The sequence below is a fragment of the Mus caroli genome, unplaced genomic scaffold (assembly GCF_978045245.1).
Source record: "Mus caroli unplaced genomic scaffold, Mus_caroli_1 scaffold_19, whole genome shotgun sequence".
NCBI classification, from domain to species: domain Eukaryota; kingdom Metazoa; phylum Chordata; class Mammalia; order Rodentia; family Muridae; genus Mus; species Mus caroli.
The window spans coordinates 65,597,779-65,620,799 of NW_028227274.1; the positions used below are offsets into that span (position 1 = coordinate 65,597,779).

A 23,021-nucleotide genomic window follows, 5' to 3' on the forward strand; every position below is an offset into this window, starting at 1 on the left:
AGCAGGGTGATGTGTGGTTAGTACATGGCCCCGAGTGGGGCTCTGCTTGTGGACCGCCTCCCCCCCTCACACCCCAGGAGCTAAGGTTTTCTGTCCTATGACGAGGGCCTCTTCTTGGGACCACCCTGGCTGTTATTCGCAAGGATCACAAACTCTGAAAAGGGAGAAACCCACCAAGGGGAAAGTTGGGTGTTTCTTGGAGGACATGGCTGTGAAGCTGCAGAGGTTCTCCATTCTCACCCTGGAAGACCCTGGAAACAGATTGCCAAGCTCAGGAGTACAAGGGGGAAATCAGGGCAATCTCTGGACCTACCTGAAACATGGGGACTTTGTTCCTAAAAGGAGGAAGAGATAGATGCCTAAGGCCAAATCCAGAAAGCTGACACATGCTTCCCTCAGGACGTTGGCCACCCAGGCCCCAGTGAGGGCCACCTGTTTCCTGCTGGGGAAAAGTGTGGTTATGGGGGTAGATGGTGGGGTGAGTAAGGCAGACTGAGTTTGGCTTTGAAAGCAGAAGACTAGATGAGGCCATGTTCTAGGGAAGCCCAGAGGGTAGTAGGTTCTGGGCACATTGGAACCTTTGCTAGCACAGCCAGAGGAAGAGCTAAGAGAACAGACCCAGGGTAGCTGGTGTTTAAACAGACATCAGTGGTTCTGTTGGAAGAAATGACAAAGGAACCATTCCTGCAGTCCATGTGCCTTACGGTCCTTAGCAGTTACTGTACTCCAGACACAGCTCCACACAGGCAGCTAGACAAAGTCAGGGGACGTCTGCGGTCAGGGACCTCATGCTGTAATGGGGTAGCACAGCCAAGTACTAAGCATATAAGACAGTAGCAGGTGGGAAGAAGGGATGGGTGGAGGGCCAGGCTATATATATAAAGGCCCTGGATAGAAACAGATGCTGTTAGGATCAGCAGGGAAGTCTGAAACAGATGAAGGAGAGCAACTTGATATGTTGGGTTGTAGAGGGTGAGCCGTGCAACATTTGGGGGCTTGGGGAGTGATAGGAAGCCACTGGGGAGTTTTCAGAAGTTTTCTAAATTTTTTGTAAGATTTAATTATTTATTTATTATATGTAAGAACACTGTAGCCATCTTCAGACACTCCAGGAGTCAGATTTGTTATGACAGATGATTGCGAGCCACCATGTGCTTGCTGTGATTTGAACTCAGGACCTTTGGAAGAGCAGCAGTCAGTGCTCTTAACCGCTGAGCCATCTCTCCAGCCCTCTAATCTCTGTCTTAAATCCTCAGTCTAGCTTCTACGTGGAGGCCACATCAACTGATTTCATATCTGCTTCCTCTTAAGCAGGTCCCAGGAGGCACTGGTTCAAAATGGAGATTTCTTTGTGTGTGTGTGTGTGTGTGTGTGTGTCCCAACCCCAACCTAGAGGTCTGTCTTCTTCCAACCGAAGTCCAGAAGCTCTGTGGCTATGTCGACCTGTTAGACTCTTGAGATAGATCCCTCTCCCCTGGCTCCCCCACCACAGCATGCACATTACCCAGCTACATTTGCTGCACCCATACACTGGATACGATATACACACAGTGCCAAGTAGCCTGCCTGGACTGGCCCAGAATTTGAAATTCCTGGAGGATGTCAGGCCTCATGGGAGCTAGACACTTGAAGAGTGTTGAATTTATGAGCACCTGTGAAGATGGCTTTGGCAAGCGATGCTGTTGTGTGCAAATCGGTGTTGTAAGTGAATGAGTGGTGTTGTAAGTGAATGAGCGGGGGTGATAGTAGTGGGCAGGATATTGCCCATTCAAGACAGGAAGCCCTGCAGTGCAGGAGGGAGGCGGGCAGGATGTGAACAGTAGTGGTGAGCTGAAGTTAATGGACTGTAGGTGACCTCTTGGCTTTTGCATTGCCTGTCATTTCCAAACCTTCTATAGTCATGCTTATCTGTTGTGTTTGCAGCCCAGATTAAAACAAGCACCGCATAGGTAGGCTGTTTTCTGGGAAGGACATTGAGGCAAGAGCAGGCGAGAGCTGCTGCAGGGAATGCTGAGTGTGGGACCACTGGATGTCTTGTTTCTGGTTTTTGGTTTGTTTGTTTGTTTTTTAAGATTTATTTATTGGGCTGGTGAGATGACTCAGCAGTTAAGAGCCCTGGCTGCTCTTCCAGAGGTCATGAGTTCAATTCCCAGCAAACACATGGTGGCTCACAACCATCTATAGGGGGATCTGATGCCCTCTTCATGCAGGTGGATGTATATGCAGCAGAGCACTCGTACATTAAATAAATAAAGTTTAAAAAAAAAAAGATTGATTATTTGTTATATGTAAGTACACTGTAGCTGTTTTTGGACACACCAGAAGAGGGCGTCAGATCTCATTACAGATGATTGTGAGCCACCATGTGGTTGCTGGGAGCCAGACACATGTCCTATAAAGCACATGTGGAGACAGAAAGACAACTTTGTGCACCACTTTTTCTCCTTCCACCTTTACAAAGATGCTGGAGACTGAACTCGAGCCCGCATGGCAAGCACTTTACCCCCTGAGCCGACTTGCCTACCCTTGATGGTGCTTTAGAGAGAAATATGTGATTTGGGAAGGTAGCTGTTTCTGGAGGGAATATGTCAAGTCTATATTTACGTACCCTGACTTCACCACTTTTATCCAGGTTTGGATGGACGGACAGACAGACATGAAGAAAACAGTCCCAGATAGAACTGGAGGTGTCATTTTCTTCCACACGCTGTCATTGATCCTCCTGAAGCATTCAGTGATAGTCTGACTGTGTTCTGGTTTCCTGTTTGGGTGTCTAGGAGTTCCTGGAACAACACCTGGGCAGCAGAAGTGGTGCCAACCCAAGCCTTACCCTTGTGTTTAGTCATAGTGGGTCCAACCCAGAGGCCCTGCCAGCTCACCCAGCTGTTGTAGAGGCTACGCTCATGGTCCCTGAGAATCCTCCAGCGCCTTTGCTGTGCCCCTGTAGGTGGCTGGTGCTCTTCTGTGTACAGCAGCAAGCGCCAGCCTCGCTTCCTATGACGCAGCTCAGCTCTCAGTGGGGATGTTTGTAGCCTGTATTCACCGGCACATCACATGTGTGCATGATTCATACGGTGAAATAAGAGGAAAGTTCTTACACACAGATCTCGCAAATTTGAAATCACAAGATTCTCCGAGGCAAACCTGTGTCCCACCATCTTATTTTGGGGAGCTCCTATTGACGGCACCCCAGCCTTTTTCAAATCTTTTTTTTTCCTTCCAGAGAAAACTGTTTCAAAGGTAGAGCTTTGAGTGGAATTTGAATGTAGCATTTCAGGTGGGGAGTCCGAGTAAGGTCTGGTGGTTAAGATTCCTAGAATCAGGGAAGGAGGAGGGGAGAAAACCCCAGGTCCTGGTCAAGGCTAGCAACTCCCCAAAGAAGGCTGGGGTCACAAGGGGGCCCACAGACCTCACTGCCTCTCATGGTTTATTTCAGATCATCAGGAAGGCCCTGACAGAGGAAAAACACGTCTCTACCAAAACCTCTGCTGCCGATCTTGTGACAGAAACAGATCACCGAGTAGAAGATTTAATTGTTTCTGAGTTGCGAAAGCGGTTTCCCTCACACAGGTGAGCACTCTCTTCAGGAGTCACACCCCAGGAAGTCACCACAGGAGGAGGCCAGGAAGGAGGCCACAGTCCCTCTACGAGGCATCCTGCCACCTATCTCTGAAGGGTAGATGGGAAACCCCAAGTTGTTAAGCCCAAGCCCAGGTCCTTCCATTTTTAGGGAAGAGAATTGATTGCTTCAATTCTCTTTGCTGTGATTTAACAACCATCCAGCCTTGATGTCTCCTTAGGGATACAGAAGAGCGTCCGCTTTTTTAAAAAATGTATATTACAATCATTTTATTAGACTGTTCTGTAGGTTTCTTTTCCAGGAATACTTTTATGAACAGTGAGTAAATATGAGATTTTTGTTACATAGAATTATATATATAATGTATGTTATTTTATATATATATATATACACACACATACATATATGTGTATATATATATATATATATCTTGTGCAGGTAATTATACCTGCTACAAGTTCAGGAGTGTAACAGCCAGATCATACCTGGAAGATGGCATTTCTCAACACTCCCCTTTCCTCTAACCTTGAAATTCATTCTGCTCCCTCCTCCTCTGTTCCCTGAGCCTTAGAGGGGATGATAAACCTCACTGTCACTTAGGGCTAAACATTCAACGGTCACTTATTCCCACTTACAATAGCGCTTAGCCTAGTTATAAGACACTCAGTAACTGCCATCCACTACAACAAGAAGTTTTTCTCCTCAAAGTTCTGTGGACTTAAATGTAAACATTTGAAAGGCAGTTTGACAGCTACATCATGTCCATTTACCGAAACAATAGTAATTTCTCTTCTGGGATCTACAGTGTCCCCAGCCATAGACTTTAAATTCCATACATGACTTCCCTCCTATTGAATGGGCCTCAAAGTCAATTGGAAAGTGGGCATATCTTGCCTGGCAGGTTGGTAATATGCTTACAGTGTCCACAGCCAAATTAGACCACTGATGTCATTTCTCCCCTCCAGCACTATGAAAGCTAGCAGCAGCAGGGTAGCTTCCAGCTCAGTTCCAACTTGGTTTCTCTTAAATCCTTCAACCAAAGCCTGAGGGGTTTGCCATCTAGTTCTGGTGAGCAATAGCCAGGATTGTTTTGGAGGCGTCAGAGACCTCCCTGGCCACACCTTGTAAAGGAGGTTACTCATCTCGGCACTGGTTTTTTTTTTTTAGTTTAATAATCTTATTTTGTTTTTAAAGATATTGTATGTTTGTGTGTGTGTCTCAGTTATGGATTTATTGCTGTGAACAGACACCATGACCAAGGCATGTCCTTATAAAGGACAACATTTCATTGGGGCTGGCTTCTACTTTCAGAGGTTCTGTCCTTATTATCATAGTGTCACTCCTAATAGTGTCACTCCCCGTAGACCAAGCATATGCAAACCACCACATTGTCTATCTATGTCGGAGGTTCTGCTTCCAACAGCACATGCTCGGAATCACTCCCTGCCTCTGACTCCAGAGAGATCTGTAAAAGCATGCCCTACCTCTAAAAGTTAGTGGGGCCTCCCTTGCCACCCAGGGTCCTGTGCTCCATGTGCTCTGTGTCAGATTCTGTTCACTGCCGGTGTCCAGTAACAGACACCCCTTGCTGGGGACAAAGCAGATGGTGAGACATAGGCCTTCACAAGGGTGTCCCTTTTCAAAAGCTAAGGGCCAGAGTTCTTTTGTCTTCTTGGGCCATCTTGTGTAAGATTGAATATAAGACAGTCATCTTTTCCTTAGAAAATCGAAGATATTGGCTCAGCGTTTCTCTCGAAGCGCTAGAAGGTCCATGGGCTCTAGAGTTGGACTATACAGCAGCCCCTCCCTAGACCCTGGTTTCTAAATGACAGATGTTGAAGAACAGGGCTTTGGAATCAGGGCCTGGCTTCCTTTTCTCATGTAATGTCTCATAAAGATGCTAAACTTCTAAAACTGGGAGGGCAGTTCCTGGAGATCTGGGTATCAATTATTTTAGTCTGGCTGTGTATCTTTGTGGCCGTGGGTGACACATGGTAATCTCCTCAAACACGATAGGTGTCTCCCGTTTTCCCCGCCTGTGGATAAATATATGTGAATTAAAGAGTAAGTTTTGGTTAAAATATATACATTCTTTTACTGCTTTTTAGTGCTCTCTCAGGGTGGAGGTGGGGTGGGGTGGGAGTATCAGTTGAACCCAGGGCCTAAGCAAGTTTTCAATCACTGAGCTAAATTACCTCCTTTGCCTGGGGTCTGGGGACGATACAGCAAACCACCATGACTGAGGCAATGCTTACAAAAGAAAGCATTAGTTAGTTAGGGCGGGCTTACAGTTTCAGAAGCGTAGTCCATTATCCTGGGAGTGGGAGTATGGCAGACATGGTGCTGGAGAAGGAGCTGAGAGATCTCCCTCTGGATCCGTAGACAACCGGAAGACAGACACTGGGGCTTGAGCTTTGGAAACCTCGAAGCCCAACCCCCAGTGACATACTTCCTCCAACAAGGCCACGCCTCCCAGTCCTTCAAAGTAGTGCTGCTCTCTGAAGTCTCAGCATTCCAATAGCCAAGCCTGTGGGGACTGTCCTCACGCAAGCCAGACTCTTATTTCTTCTCTCCTGTTCTTCCAACCTGTATATCTTGCTCTCATCTTACTGTTCAACTTACGACTCTGAACGCTTATGACTCTGAACGCTTATGACTCTGAACGCTTTGTTGGTTAAGAACAGTGTTAGTGCCATCCTTGTCTTGATCCAGGTTTTTGGGGAAAAGCGCAGTTTTCAGGATTGCATGTAACGTCCGATAGGTTTATCATGTATACTTTTTATTCTTTTGAGGTGATGGTTCATCTATTTCTCCAGGAGTTTTATCATGAAGTCATGCTGAACTTTGCCAAATGCCTTTTTTTCACCTACCAAGGTTGTTTCCATCCTTATGTCTGATGTATAACGCTAATGTCCTAAGGCATTATATGGAATATTACATGACTTGCAGTATTGAACCAACTTTGTATCCTTAGGATAGAACCAACATGGTGGTCAGGTAGGATCTTCTTATTTATTTATTTATTTATTTATTTATTTATTACTTATTATGTATAAGTACACTGTAGCTGTCTCCACGCACACCAGAAGAGGGCATCAGATCTCATTAGGAATGGTTGTAAACCACCATGTGGTTGCTGGGATTTGAACTCAGGACCTTCTGGAAGCACAGTCAGTGCTCTTAACCATTGAGCCATCTCCCCAGGTAGGATCTTCTTAATGTGTTCTTGAACCATTTCCCAATACTTTGTTGTAAATTTTTGCATCTTATAATATTTGTTTGTTTGGTTTTTAAGTCTTTATCCAGTTTGGGTATTTAGATACTACTATATTTAATTATTTAGATAATATTGACTAGGTAGGATGAATTTGGTGGTGGTCTCTCTCTGCTCTGTAGAACAACTGAAAAGTGTTGTCCTTAGGCCTTTTTTAAAGGTTTAGTGGGAGTCAGTAGTGGATCTGTCCAATCCTGGACTTGTGGAAAGAAAGACTGTGCTACTGCTTCAATCTCATTGCCTGCCTGTGTGAACTGTTTATATCTTCTAGGTTTAGTTTGGGCAGATCTATAATTAGAAAATTTGTGAGTTTCTTTTAGATCTAAATCTGGAAGAGTCTGCAATTCCATGGATTTTACTGGAGTCTATTCTAACAACTCCTTTTTTCATCTCTAATCTTATTAATTTGCATTTTCTTCTTTATGCTTGGATAGGCGCGTGTCAGTTTTGTTAATCTTTTTAAAGAACTAGCTGTTTGCTTGATTCTGTGTTCTGTTCTCTTCATCTCTTTCATTCACTCTGGTGACTTGTAGTCATTCATCTATGTCCTCCTAGGTGATGCATCCAAGATTGTGAGATTGTCTCAAGCTAAGGAAAAGTCACTCAGGGTGCCCTGCTGCCTTCTGCCCCCTTGAGGCTATTGTAACCTGTGGTATGCTCGGCACAGAGCAATGTCTGTTGGATGCTTAAGTCAATTAGAATGTAAAGCAAAACCCTTGACATAGGAAAGCCCTTTCCTGCCACCAAAGCTGGACGTTTGTATCCAGTCCCTTCCCACTGTGTTTTACCCTGGACTCCCCTATGGGCCAGCTGGTAGGCATGGGAAGAGGGGACCTAATGGCATCAGTCAGCTCCATCATGGACTGAAGAGACAGTCATGACCTATTTAACACCACACTCAACAGCCGGGAGAGAAGAAAGCCTCAGAAGCAGCTGACAGTCTAAATCACATAGAGAGCTTGTTACCTCTTGACTTGAGGTGTATCTCGTCGCCATTTCCATCTGCTCGGTCCTGCATTCAAGCTTTGGTGCTGTTCCTTGTCTTTTTAAGATGGTTCATTGGTTAAGAACAATACTGGCTGCTCTTCCAGAAGACCTAGGTTCAAGTCCCAGAACTCAGATGGCAACTCACAACTGTCTGTAGCTCTAGGTCCATGGGACCCAACACGCTCACATAGACATGCGTGTTGGCAAAACAACAATGCATATAAAATGCATACATCTTTTAAAAAGTAAAAGTATCATGTGTTTTCCTTAAAAAAAAAAAAAAAAACTTTTACTCTAGGACACTCTAGGAATTTCAAGTAACTTCAGAAGGCAGTTCTGGAAACGGTATGACTCCTAAGCCCTAGAAAACTGGCAGAAAATTTGCACATTTGGTGTCACCTAAGAGAGGCTGTTTTCTCTGAGCCCACGTGAAGGTGAAAAGAAGTGGAAAGAGCTTCCCAACCTTTGGCTTGGGCAGCTGGTGCTGGTTGGCCCCATTTTTTTACAAATGGCCTTCTGTGGTGGTTTGAATACGCTTGGCCCATGAGAAGTGGCACTATTAGGAGGCCTTGTTGGAGGAAGGTGTGTCATTGTGCAGGCAGGCTTTTGGATGAAGATGTAGGACTCTTGGCTCCTTCTCCAGTACCATGCCTGCCTGGTTGCCACCATGATGATAATAGACTGAACCACTGAAACTGTAAACCAACTCCAATTAAATATTGTTCTTTACAAGAGTTGCCTTGGTCATGATGTCTGTTCACAGCAACGGAAATCCTAAGACACCGGCACATGTTCAGCTTAGGGTTTTGGCTCCTAGTAGGACAGAGAACACACTCATGGGATAGTTAAGGGAACCTTATTTACACAGAGCCTTGTTACAAAAGAGGGGCTGACCCAGAGCTCCCTACCAAGAACCTCTGATCTGGAGACAGACAGTGTGGCCCTGAAGGAGCATGGCAAGGAGACACTCTGAGGACAGGAATCTGATGCTTTAAGGACAGGGGGACAGGAAGCATCCCGCTTACCACACTGCTCCCAGGTCCAGCCCTTCTTTTCTCCCAAAGGGAAGCAGAGGCTAGGGAGGAGAGAGTACAAGGTCCAGGTGGGGAAGGGAGGTGTAGGTAAGAGTTTCCTTTCTGTGGCCCAGGTTCTGCTCTGCATGCTAGCAAGACCTCTCGGGCTTCCGCTGCCTCTAACCCATCGCTAGCTCCGTGCGGAACTGGGAACCAAGTTTTGCTTGCCTCTGTGCTTTCAGGTGCTCTGCACTCCTGCATCTCTGCCTGGCCTGCTCCATTTCCCTTGTGTGCCTCCAAAACTGCAACACTGAGAGTCAGTCTGGTTTGGGGGGTGTTTTGGTACTGGGGCTGGAACCCAGAGCCTTGTGCCCTGCTACTACATACGCACTTCTGCTGAGTGTTGGACTTGACTCAGGCTGAGCCCCCTGCCCCAGCAGGTTCATTGCAGAAGAGGCCACAGCCTCCGGGGCCAAGTGTGTGCTCACCCACAGCCCGACCTGGATCATCGACCCCATCGACGGCACCTGCAACTTCGTGCACAGGTGAGCAGGTGTTGGGAGCATGCAATTACGGGCCTCCGTGTGACCCCATAAAGTATTAAAAACATAAGTGTATGGTAGATTTCTAGTCTTATAAGAGAGAATCAAATCTTAAAAGGTTTTCCACTTGTGACTCTAAAGAATATGTAAAGAAATTATTTTTAAAAAATATTTTTGGCAAGGCACATGGCTTTTAATTTTAGTACTCAGGAGACAGAGGTAGGTAATAGATCTCTGACAGGTCATCTAAGCCAATACAGTAAGACCCTGTATGAGTGTGAGTGTGTGTATGTGTGTGTGTGTGTGTGTGTGTACGTGTACACTTTGGGGGGTGACTAGGTATGCTGGTGAGCATCTGTAATCCCAGCATTTGAGAGGTGGAGATAGGAAAGTCAGAAGACGTTCAAGACCAGCTTGAGCGACATTTTAGGGGGTTTTTGTTTCTTTAAGTGTTTTTGTTTACTACTGACCTATAGCACAAAGGCCAAGATAGGATCACAAGTTTGAGACTAGCTTTCCCTATACTTAAATATTTTACTGTACTTTAAAAAACAATTGCCTATAGATGAAACTAATTTAGGAGTTTGTCTACAGCTATAAGACATTGAATTGAATTGAGCTGAATTGAATGGAATTGAATTGCGGCTCCTTTAAGAAGTTGCCCCTGGAAAAGAGGGTTCAGAAAGGAAGCCTGGGGCTGAAGTACAGAACCAAGATATGTCAGTGACATTTGAGAGTCACTCCTTCAGGAGCCAACGTTGTGACTGCAGACAGGGCTTACAGGAGTAAGGCTGAAGGGCTAGTGGTCCCTGACAGTGACAGGTATGGGAGCTGTGTATACTTGCCAAGAGCCATGTATAAGGAACCAAAGACCCAGAGGCAAGATAGGAAAGGTGGCTTCCCTGGAGGGTGGGTATTTTAACTTGTGATTCCTGCAGATATTTCTATACTTGGAGCACTTCCCCAGCCCCAGACTCCACTCAAAGTTATGTGTACATGTTGAGGAAGTAACGTGAGCAGAGCCAGGTATGACCTAGCTCTCTGGCCTCCATGCTCTGCATGCATGCTAAGTAGTAAGTACGTATTAAGCATGGCCATTGTAGTGACTTACCCTGAGAATCCAGTCATGCATCAAGGAGACCCTTTTGAGGCTGTGGAGTAGTGCCATCTGCTGCCACCAGGCTGTCACTTCACTAAAGCTTAATCCCTCATCTGCTTTGCTAAGTGAGGCACCTCTCACTTCTTGGCCATTTGTCATCCAGGGTGCAGTGGCCACACCACAGTCCAGCTAAAGAAAGGCCTTATGTTCATGTTAAGTTGTCCTATGGCTCTGGTGACCTCGGATCTCCAGTACTTCCTGGATCTGCAGGCCTCAGGGGAATCTAGGGCTGGAAGGAATGTCCTCTGAGAAACAAGCTCTAATATTGACCTGACAATTCCAGTTACCCAGACCACAGCTGTGCCTGAGACCTGAGCCATTAAAAAGCCAGCAGTGCGGGGGGCCATAGTTGACGTGTCTGAGGGAGAGCTGTGAGGCGCCTGGCTAGGAAGCAAGGAGGGTTTCCGCACAGGGTTCTGCCTGCTCGTGGTCTGGGTTGGTATTTTCCCCTGCCAGTTCACAGTACTTGGTTTTTCCTTGTCCCTTCCTGTTTTTAAAGCTCCTATGATCTTCTCACAAAGGAGAGACTATTTTGAAACACAGTAACAAATCACGGTCAGACTGTGGCATCAAAACCATCCCTCTACCACTGGCCCGCCCTGCTGTTGCCTGCTGGGAGCTCAAGCAGGAGACCTGATGGGTATATTAGCATTGCTAAAAGGTCACATCTGTGTGGCCACCAAGGGAAAGGTGTGTGTGTGTCCTGTGATATCATCTACTGGGTCCTCCACATACATTCTGAATTTGGGGTTGGTCTTTTGTGAATTCTCCGCTATTTAGCAGCATGGCTAGCTGAGCCTGTTTACAGCGGAAGCAGTGAGTGAAACTGGAAAGTCGTTTTGAGAGTGAACCCAGCCGGAGTGCAGAAAGGTCCTCTTGTGGGGGAGGGGAGCCTTCATGCCGCTACACACATAGCTTTTGAGGGCCAGTGCTATACTGTAACCCTTTCTGTCTTCCCTCACAGGTTCCCCACTGTGGCAGTTAGCATCGGATTTGCTGTTCACCAGGAGGTAATGTGGCCCTCCTTGCCCGGTTTCAGCGTCTGCGTTGCTCTTTGACTTGTACCATAACCAGGACTAGTATGTCCAAGTGTGTATTTTCAGATCCAAGAAAGTAAAGAACCACAGATGGATTTTTGTAGGGGTGTTGGGGCCTAGGTCTCCCGGGGTGGGTTGGCTCTTTTTATTTTATTTTTATTCTTCTGTGATCTAGTCATAGCTGTTGTAGAAAGCAATGTTCCAAGCAGATGGTCCGAATGAGTCTCCATCTGACCCCTGGAGCGTGTGATCTGGTCACAAACAAAAGAGAACTCCTATTTTGGGATGACATTTTTCATCTCAATATTTTATTAATTCTTCTTTGCCTCCTGGCTATCAGTATGAGAATGTGGCCCTATCAGGATTCCCAGGGACCTTTCGAACTAAGCCGGAGCATGAGACCTAAAGGACAGGCAGAGGGCGGAGCCTTACGCGGGAAGACAAGAGCCTTCATGCCTTGTAGCATGAGCAGAGTTGGGGGTGCCATGTCTTCTACAACTGCCCCCCATTCAGAACAGCATAGCAATATCAACGAATGTTCCCCTTACGGGAACAAGAAGTTTGCACAGACCCCCAAAGCACTTTTGGTGTATATTGGTAAAACTTTTGAATATTGCCAGTTGGGTAAGGAATTGACGATCCATTGGTTTCTCTGTTCAATGTTGTCATGGAGACTAGTGAGCATTAATGCTCTCCTACCCAGCAGGTTATTATAACAGGAGTCAAGGCAGGCAGGAAAGAAAACTGGGGGGTCACAGAATTGGATATCATGCTGTGGCCAGGGTCGGGGATGGGGAGGGAAAGGTAAGTATTGCTAGCGAGCCACATACAGCAGTAAATAAAACCTATTCTGTAGGCTGAGTGGCTAAGATTATAAGGGCTGCCTAAGACTCTGCTAAGGCATCCTCCTGACCACCCTGAAGATGGGCATTTGGTCCCAAGCACAGATGCATATTAACCCCAGGTGGTGGGGAGCAGGCAGAAGGGGACAGGAGTGCTGGACGTGAGGCTCATCACTTCCTCATCGACCTCTTCCTCCTCCCGTTACTTGTTGGGAGACTGATGTCACTGTTGACTCTGCCTGCACAAGTACCTCTCTGGGCAGTTGTCGTGCTCCCTGGGCAGGTCCCTGGGTTCCTGGTTCTGGTTGGCTCTATGCATACTCACTCGGCTCTTCACATAACCCCGTGGATGCTTAAGATGTTTGGTTTGGTTTTTTGATTTTTGTTTTTTTTTCCAGTCACAATTACCTTTTTACCAGAGGAAGGGTGGAGAGGGGAGAGAGTTCGATATGATAATTTTAATACTTTCATTAGTATTTATATAGTTTGATATGTTCATTTAAGAAACGGCTCACCAGTCTCATGACTAGGAGTCGTTTGAAGTCTGCTTTTCTCCATTCCTCTTTGGAAGGCAATTCAGTCCCTTTGTCACCCTGCTAGTTCTAGCTCTAAGAGGAGTGTTCATCTTTAGACTGCTGTTGCTTCCTTGTCAAGGAGTGATGTCATCTGCTTTCTTCCTGCCCCCTGCAGCTGGAATTTGGAGTGATTCACCACTGCACAGAGGAGCGGCTGTACACCGGCAGGAGGGGCCAGGGCGCCTTTTGCAATGGCCAGCGGCTCCAGGTCTCCAGGGAGACAGGTGGGGTTCATTCAGCTCTTCTAGGGTTGTTTCAGCTAGAGATAGATGCCCAGGGTGACTGTTAGACATAGCAGTGGCCATCATCTTCAGAGAGTTCTAGCTCTTTTCAGGAATGCAGTATCCCTAGTGGAAATCGACAACATTTTTCTATGTAGGTGGCAATCAATGCCACTGTGTGGTCAGGAGCTTTGACTACATCATTAGATCCTCTTGTATCTATCATCTTTAAAATGGCAGTTACTGGTTCCGGTTTGGTCTGCTGGGACTAAGAGAACAGCTTAGACCAAGGGGCAGCAGAGCATCCAGGCACAACTTGGTGGTACCCATGACCACAGCCATATATCTGGTCTCTGACCTGGCTATTGGAAGGGCAAGCACAGTGGAGACGGGCAGTGTTTGCACATGCCTCAGACCTGCCACCAGGATTATGACTGTCCTTTGTTTGCCTTAAATGTAGAGGTTTACAGACATTGTTTGCTTGTAGGAGGTAAACCATGGAACTGCCCGCCATTGACAGTGTGCCAGGTGGGGGTTCTCTGTCCTCCATCCTTTGTCCCACAGTGATTAAACTAGTAGGTTTTTTATTGTGTATATATAGGATATGTGTGGTAGGCAACAGAGAAATGCCAGGATTTTTGTATATGTTGGCAAGGCAGAGACATGGCAGTGTGCTGTCAGGAGACGAAAAGAGGTCTTAGGAGAGCAGCCGCTGTGGAAGAGGAAGCCTTTAAAAGCTCCTGAATGGCCACACAATTGAGTTTGGAAAGGCGGTGAGGACTGGGGATGGAGCTGGCGGTAGAGTGCTCACCGAGCATGCCTTCATTCGTTCTGCAGCTCTGGGAGGACAGGGATGGCAGTCGCAGCCTCTGCTCTTACATGTCAGAAGCTGCACATTCCAACCTCGGTCCCTGCTTTCTGTTCGCTGACACTGGCCTCAGTCCCAAGATGTCAGCACTTGGCTCCCAACTGGTCTACCTTCTTTCACAGCCTCTTCTCTGTGCCCTTTGTTGGTTTATCTTTTCACAGTTCCTTCCTCTCATTTCCCCACCGGATAGTCCTCCCTGGTTAGTGCTGGTGTGCCGAGCCAGCCTGTGAACAGCTGACCTACTGTGTGAAGGCACTGTGTGGATGTGCTCATAGGCTTTGGGGGAGGAGAGATTGCTAGTAAGAGGGCCCAGATCAGAGGAGTAGAACTCACAGGAGCCCTGTGAGACACCCCAGCAGGACTACTGGCAAGTCAGTGCTGTGAGCCCGAAGCCAGCCAGGAAAAGCACCTTGCCCCATTTCTCCTTCTGCCAGAATGTTTAGTTTGGCTGTGGAGTGATGTTCATTCCAGCCATGCTGGCAAAAGGCATCCATCCAAGCCTAGCTGGGGAAGGCAGTGTGAGGAAGCCAGCCATTAAACATGCTCAGGTGAACTTTGCTCCAGTTTTCATTTGATATGACACTAAACTATTCACACACCCGCTTCCTGGCTGGCCGCCTTCGCAGTTCAGTCAGGTGGTGGCTGCCTGCTCTGTTAGCTCCACCCACCCTTGCTCTGGCCCCTCCTAACTCCAAAAGGGCCCCAGGAAGCACCCAGGGAACAGGGTAGAAAGAAACTGCTGTCTCTAAAGCTCTTGCCCCTACTGGTCACCTGTCTCTCTTCTGCCTCTACACACTGCCACACTATGTCCTTGATTGTCACCAGAGCATGATTGTTACTTGGAGTTCAGTGAGCTGTTTTCACCTCTGGCCACAGATGTCAGTGTTCCGGGCAGTGTGTGGACTGACATCCTGTGGCTGTGCCTAGAGCAGGTTTGGTGACCTCTCAGAACTCAAGCTGGCACATTCAAAAGCAGCATGTGGTGGAAGATAGAGTTAGTTGTAGAGGCTGGACATGGTCTTATAGGACTGTAATCCAGTACTTAGGAGATAGAAGCAGGTGATCTCTGTGAGTTCAAGGCCATCCAATCTGCATGGTGAATTCCAGGACTGCCAGAGCTATATACTAGAGAGACCATGTCTCAAAAAACCGTCAGCTAGGTGTGTTGGTGCATGCCTCTAATCCCAGCACTCAGGATGGAGGCAGAGGTAGGCAGCTCTCTGTAAATTTAAGGTCAGCCTGGTCTACAAAGTGAGTCCAGTACAGTCAGGGTTCAACTATGCAGAAAAACCCTGTCTTTCAAAAAAAGTAAAGAAAGAAAGAGCGAGTTCTAATTGTAGGCAGCAGGGGTGTGGTGGTGTGTGCCTGTTATCCCAGCACACAGGAGATGGAAGCAGGAGACCCCAAGTCTTTAACTGTTGGAAAACATACAAGTTTTTCGAAGTTCTCCTCTTTGGTTTTGAATTTTGAAGTGGGCTCTCATTGGTGTAGACCAGGCCTGCCTTGAGCTGGCAGTATCTTCTTTCTCTGCCTCTTCCGTGATGGATCATAGGCAGGCACTGCCTCCCCTGACACAAGTTCTCCCAGGTTCCAAGCTCCACTTAAGTTTATATCTGGTGGCATTGGTAATGGATGTGGCAGACTCGCTTGTTCTTTCTCGCTTCCAAATTTTCAAGTCCTAACAGTCTTAGTCTATCAAAATCCTCTGGCTGTCTCCTTACTGTAAAGGTTATTTCCAAAAAATCTACCAACAACAACAACAAAAAAAACCTCAAAATTTAATGCATTTAATGATGTTCTCAGCTTCATAATTGTGATGGACATATGCTGTATCCCTACGGTGTGTGACTTAGAGCAGAATCTTCACGCCTATGAGCTAGGATGGTGAGGCCACAGGCTGCTTCCCTGGAGACGCCACCTCGTACAGTTGCTGTTGTCATCTGGGCGCGCAAAGCGGCATAGTGAAGATCGATAAGATCAATACAAGTGTATTTTGATTTAGTGGGGTCATGCTTCTAATGGAACAGCCTGCGGGAAGTGACGAGGGCCACACTTTGAGAGTAGAGTCCTAGTTGACATCTCAGGGCAGGTTCCTGAGAACGGTGCCCCTGATTCCTTGTAGACTCTACAGCTTATCACTGTCCTTGCTACTTGTGTGTTTTCCTAGCAATAAAACCCAAGACTCACCTCTTCTTGTGCAGAATCTCTAAAATGTCCCCATTGTGTGCTGGCAGAGTTGGTGGACAGTGAACAGTTCAACAACGGATTTTCTTTTTTTTTTTTTTTTAAGATTTATTTATTTATTATATGTAAGTACACTGTAGCTGTCTTCAGACATTCCAGAAGAGGGAGTCAGATCTCGTTACGGATGGTTGTGAGCCACCGTGTGGTTGCTGGGATTTGAACTCAGGACCTTTGGCAGAGCAGTCGGGTGCTCTTACCCACTGAGCCATCTCACCAGCCCGAGAACAGATTTTCTTTTGAAGACGGGTGGGGGGGTGGGGAGGTGGGGGGGTGGGGGGTGTCTCACTGTGTAACCCATTCTGGCCTTAAACCCGGTCTTCCTGCCTTACCTTCTGAGAGCTGGGATTGCGAAAGGGCAGCCATACCTGAGACTCGGTGGTTTTCTTCCACACACCTGTAAGGGACTTTCTTTCCCCCCCTGGATGCACATGGGCCTTTTGGTGTTTTGTTTTAGGGGTTTTGGGTTTTGGTTTTTTTTTTTTTTTTGTGGGATGTTTTCTGTTTGTTTTGTCTCCAGACTCCAGAACCGAGTTAGTTCTCCTGGTGTCATAGTTCTTTGAATATTTCCTATCTTTTCTTACTTTATAAAAGCCGGGCGTGGTGGTGCACGCCTTTAATCCCAGCGCTTGGAAGGCAGAGGCAGGCGGATTTCTGAGTTCGAGTCCAGCCTAGTCTACAAAGTAAGTTCCAGGACAGCCAGGACTATACAGAGAAACCCTGTCTCAAAAAAAAAAAAGTATTTTTGAATTATAATCTATAGGTGTTTTTGTTTGTTTTTTGTTTTACCTAGCTCATTGCTTCATGTTGTCTTTTGGGGCATCTCTAATAGGAAATTGGTGTCCTCTATTTAAATCTGTTACATGCAGATGCCTTCAGGGTCCAGAAGAGGGCATCACTAGTCCTCAGAAGCAGGAGTTAGGAGTCATCCATTGTGGGTACCGGGAACTAAACTGTAGTCCTGAAAGAACAGGAAGTGTAACCACTGGGCCATCCTTCCCTCCAGCCCCTAGTTTATGTTCCTTTTATTTACTATCTGAAATATTTTCAATTTTTTCCTAAGCTCTGAACCCTCTCATTTGGAGTTTTGCTGTTTTGTTTTTAAGATTTATTTATTTATTTATTTATTTATTTCATGTATATGAGTGCACTGTAGCTGTCTGCAGACACACCAGAAGAGGGCGTCAGATCCCATTGCTGATGGTTGTGAGCCACCATGTGGTTGCTGAGATTTGAACTCAAGGATCTTTGGAAGAGTAGTCAGTGCTCTTAACCCCTGAGCCATCTATGCAGCCCTTTCATGCTCTTTCTGTTTCACGGGCAGGTCTTCACGTGTCCACTGACCGTTGAGATGTTTGTTCTGCTCATTTTGTTTGCCTCCGTATCGTTGTGTATAGGGATTCACCATGGTTCACTGTAGTATAAAACAAGAGTTTGCTTGTATAGAAAGGGGCGGGGGATCTGGAAGGTGGGAGATTCTTTTAGAGGTGTTATACCGAGTAAGGGCTACCAAGTTAAATACCACCGTAGAGGCTGGTTCCCCCTGGTCATGGGGCGGCTGAGGTTTTTCACCTGAGCACACTGACTGCAGCTCTACCCTGCCCATAGTGTAGATGAGGCAGGACCAGTTTTGTATCTGTAGCAAAGCAAAGACAAACTGCTCCTGACTTCGCCCACCACAGTGAGCCACCGTATTGTTCCTGACCCACAAGACAGGCGTTGTCACTCCCTCTTATATCTCATATATGGCCGTTGGTGTGAGCATGTATATGGCCCCTGGTGAAGGTAGCCATGAGTTTCCAGGTGTTGGCCCCTCTTCGTCCAGATCACAGCAGATCACACTCACCACCTCCACGGGAAGATGTCCATGCCTGTGATCAGCGCAGACAGACAAAGGTTTTTAAACCGTCAGTCATGGAATATTGCCAGCGTGGGATCATTTGATAGCTGTCTTTATAAGCCACTGGATTCTCCTGAGGTCTTTGTGTTCCTCTGTGGTGGGGTGTCCCTGAGAGGAGACCAGAGAGGGTTCTTCAGCAGGCAGTCCCCAACAAAATCAGCTCCACTGGGTAGTAACAACTTGAATTACAGCAGGTTAGACTCACCCCCTGCCCATCACAGCAGAAAGACCCCATAGAGTCAGCCGCTCTTGAGGGAACTCAGATGGGTCCGTGAGAACCGGGGCTCTCGGTCTTTGTGTTGATGGGAACTTCTTTCTTGCAGATCTCGCAAAGGCCTTGGTTCTGACAGAAATCGGGCCCAAACGCGACCCCGATACTCTGAAAGTATTCCTGAGCAACATGGAGCGGCTGCTGCACGCCAAGGCTCATGGGTACAGGTCCTCAGTCCCGTAGCCAGTGGGTTGAAAACCAAATGTGCTCTTGGCTAAACACCCCAAAGGGATGTGAAGAGGAGGCACCGAGAGGTAGGACAGGAGGCTGCTGACACCAGGCTGAGGCACGCCATGCGCCATCATCCACGGAACACTCTGGCTGCCAGGTGTCAGGAAACGGATGGGTCCTGTGTCCTAGTCTGTATTTGAAAGCCAAGTAACGAAGCTTGGGGGTCCCTCAGTGAACGACACGTATGGGTCTTTAGAGTTTCTCAATGGCCTTGCATTGGACCGGGGTGTCTTGGTTACTTTTTTATCGCTCTGGTCTTATACCGTGACCAAGGCAACTACAGAAGAAAGAGTTTATTTGGAGCTTACAGTTCAGAGGATGAGAGTCCCCGACCTTTGTGGTGGGAAGCATGGCAGCAGGCAGGCATGGTGCTGGAGCAGCAGCTGAGAACTGAGGCAAAGAGAGAGAACTGCAGATGGGGTGGGGCTTTTGAAACCTCACAGCTCATCCCTGGTGACACACTCCCTCCAACAAGGCCACACCTCCCAATCGTTTCCAAAAGTCCCACCAGCTGGGGAACCACATACTAAAATAGATGCACCTACGGGGGCCAGCCTCACTCCAACCATAATGTCCAACCGTTGACGTTGTGTCCTGGTGATCTCGTTTATAAACAGGTTGGATCACATTCATACTTAGCCTAGGACAAATGTGATCTACCGGCCACAGGTGGAGCATGCCTGCTCGATAAACTGTTTGTTATTTATTTCTCCTGTGTGCTTACATCAAAATTACTTAACCCTCGCCTCCCCATTGCTAATCTATGTGGTAACCACCAACTGCTTGAAGCCTTAAATGTAACCTAATGTTCAGTAGAGTAAGAACTTCAGGCTTCCAGCTGCACTGGCCACAGTTGACACTTAGGGGCCTAGGAGCCCAGTCTTAGTACAGCACGCCAATGTCATTGTGGAAAAGTCATCTGCCGGGGCCACTCACTCCGGGCCTGCCCTCAGCACCCTGAGCTGCTGGCAGAATCCTGTGACTTCCTTCCCGAGAGCTGAGTGTGTCTAGCGAGGGGTGAGGGTCAAGCATGCCGTGTCAGGTGTCCCCCTCACTGACCCATATCTGTCCTCCCCTCCCCTCCAGGGTCCGAGTGATTGGCAGCTCCACCTTGGCCCTCTGTTACCTGGCCTCCGGTGCAGCCGACGCCTATTATCAGTTTGGCCTTCACTGCTGGGACCTGGCAGCTGCCACAGTCATCATTAGAGAAGCAGGCGGCATTGTGATTGACACCTCAGGTAAGCTCTACGGCCTTGGGCCACCCTCCCCTCGCTGTACCCAGCAGCTGACAGTAAAGCAGGTGACACTGAATAGAGTGTCCCCGAGGTCAGAGCCACATAGGACTCCTCCACTTCCTCTGAATTCTGCAGATGAGATCACACTGGGGTGCATGACAAGCAGTGGCCATCATGGTAGGTCTTGGTCCTGCCCTTTCTCACACATAAGTTAGGGTCACTTGGCTAAGTACAGAAATAGCAGGGGCTGGTGAGATGGCTCAGCGGTTAAGAGCGCCGACTGCTCTTCCAAAGGTCCTGAGTTCAAATCCCAGCAACCACATGGTGGCTCAGAACCATCCATAATGATATCTGATGCCCTCTTCTGGAGTGTCTGAAGACAGCTACAGTGTACTTACATATAATAAATAAATAAATGAATGAATAAATATTTTAAAAAAAAAAAGAAAGAAATAGCAGCATTCCCACACTCACCACCACTGACAGGTTCCCACAGCTTCAGCAACAGTCCCGTGGGTTAGACAGAGCAGACACTGCCCCAGGATCGCAGCCCAGAGCTGGGACAGCTCCGTACCCAGCAGGAGTTATCCTGTTCTGCCTTTGTGCCAACGAGTCCCAGGCACTGGCCCTCCTTCATAGAGCATACCCGAGCCCCATTTGCCTCTGTTCCACTTAGTACCGGAAACCCCTCTCCTGAGTTCTGACAGTTAAGGTTAGATTCATTTTTTCCTTCTTGATTGTAGAGTTTGTTAGTGAAAACGCTGCATTCCACTTACTTGTTTTTTAAGATTTTATTTATTTATTTATTTTATATATATATATATATATATATATATATATATATATATATATGCTCAATTTATGTGTATGTGTGCATGCCAGAAGATTCCATTATAGATGGTTGTGATTGAACTCCAGACCTTGAAACCTTGAAAAGAACCTTGAAAAGAACAGACAGTGCTCTTAACCACTGAGCCATCTCTCCAGCCCCCACTGTGTCCCACTTTTAACTATTGGGTGTAGGAAGTGGATCTCCTGTAGTCTGGCTTCTCTACCACCGCGCTATTTCTCTTTTGTGAGACTTGAATCTTCTTGCAATGTACAAAAGTGAAGTTGTGCTGGCCTTTGGCAGTGAACTGTACTGGACAATCTCACAGTAAAAAGCACCCTGAGACCTGAATCTGCCTTTTTATCATGCACCCAGGAAGGTGCATAGATCATTTAGGAACACAGGCTTGGCCTTCCCAGACTTACTGAGTCAGGGAAACACATCACCCCTCTCTGCCGGCTGTGTGGCGAAATCCAGGATATTCTACTCCCATTCTGGTCTCTCCCAGTTTTACATTTCACAGAACCATCATAGCTCTGAGATGGGGCAGCTTCGGTGCTCAGTGCTATGAAGCCCTGGCTACGTTCCCACTAGGGCAGGGTAGGTATCAAGAGTCACCACACCTCCCACCCGGCCAACTTCATTCCTTAGCTGCGTGTAGGGACTCCACCCTCACCTGTGGGCTCTTTTTCCTCTGATGTGAAGTTGCTGTAGGAGACTGACGTCCAGGCAGGCTTCCATAACCCAAATGCCTGTTGTCCTCTCTGTCCACAGGTGGACCCCTTGACCTCATGTCATGCAGAGTCGTAGCTGCTGGCACCAGAGAGATGGCAGTGCTCATAGCTCAGGCCCTACAAACTATTAACTACGGACGAGACGATGAGAAGTGAGCACACACAGCTCGAAGGCTAAAACGCAGCAGCAACCTGGGAAAGAGCTGTCCCGGTGGCTTAAGTTCCGGGACAGTCTACCATAGCTCTCCCCGGGCCTTGCCTCGGTGCTTAGCTGATTCTCTCTAATCTCGTGTAGCCCCTTTCCAGGTCGGTACATGTTCTTTTCATCAGAGCCAAACCCAGATCTTGTGAGGGGTGGGTTAGTCATCCATCCTGATTGTTTTTCCAGAATGCAAATCTCAGGTGATACAGCTTTAGAACGGGCTCTCAGGCCCTCCCCTGCCCGTGGTAAGACAGAATGCAATAAATCAGAATTATAGTGGTCTGCTTTGGGTCTTCCTCCAGCCTCTGGTTCTCAGGCAAGGCTGTTACTGCTATTACCCCACAGGTCGTCTATGCTCAGCTTGGATGTCTGGCACCCGACCATGGCAACGGTGAAAACTTTCCCTAAATATCAGTCTCCTGATCTACAGGCTGTATTTAACTACACATAGATAATCTTTAACCATTTTTTTATACTGCCTTCAGTTGACCTTCAGGGAGTACGTGTATTGTATAAATTAAAATGCTGTATACAGAACTCTTTATCTAAGCCCACGTGTACTGAAAGTGGAAAAAAAAATGAGAAACTGAAAAACAGTGCTAAAATATTTTGTGACAAACATTTTTGTAAACATAAAGTCTTTCAGGAGTTGCAACTTTTTAAACAGTGGAATTTGGGCGGGGGGAAGGGGGACGCTGGGATAGAACTCAGGCTCTCACGCAGAGTGGATGGACTTTGGAGCTATATCCCAGCACTAGGGACCAAAATTTTGGTTCCAAGTTAGCTGGGGGCCTAGACTGTTGCGCCAGGTGACTGCAGACAAGGCCCAGGTGTCTGTACAGAAATATCTGTACTAATGAGGCCTCAGGGCCTTTTCCATCTTGTGAACCTGGTCAGTTTTACACCTGGCACACCACGGTTGCTGTCGGAGGGGAAAGAGACAGCACTTCCCTTCCGTGCCAGAAAGTACGTTTCTCTTAATTAGTGAGAGCTTTGTGTGTTTTCCTTGTTTTGAGAAAATATAAGCTCTGTGCTTTGTCAAGTAGCCTTTCTCTGTGGCGGCCCTGGCAAACTACAAAGCTCTCATCCATTATCTTTGTGGGATCAATTGTCCAGGTCTTTTCAAGCTACTGAATACATCAGAAAGCAGCTAAGCCATTCTGAGATGGCTGTTAGGTTCATCTCCTGAAGCTGCGTCATCTATCTGCGTGACTGTTTATACATGCCTGCATGTCATTCTGGTAGCAGTTTTCCATAAGTGAGGGTTTTGTGTCTTTCAG

General features: G+C 47.2%; 1 protein-coding gene across 2 annotated transcripts in view; it reads left to right on the top strand.

The window, feature by feature from the left end:
* Positions 1-22,023, top strand: part of Impa2 (inositol monophosphatase 2) — a 30,886-nt gene extending 8,863 nt beyond the window's left edge. Inside the window, exons 2-8 of one of the 2 annotated variants that reach the window (XM_029471991.1) lie at positions 3,437-3,570; positions 9,292-9,399; positions 11,520-11,565; positions 13,125-13,233; positions 18,563-18,671; positions 19,828-19,979; positions 21,580-22,023. In XM_029471991.1, the coding sequence (XP_029327851.1) occupies positions 3,437-3,570; positions 9,292-9,399; positions 11,520-11,565; positions 13,125-13,233; positions 18,563-18,671; positions 19,828-19,979; positions 21,580-21,695 (774 nt within the window). In that variant the 3' untranslated portion in view covers positions 21,696-22,023. The remainder of the gene's footprint in view (positions 1-3,436; positions 3,571-9,291; positions 9,400-11,519; positions 11,566-13,124; positions 13,234-18,562; positions 18,672-19,827; positions 19,980-21,579) is intronic. The other variant, XM_021150962.2, reaches the window with a different exon arrangement.
* Positions 22,024-23,021: the final 998 nt, after the last annotated feature.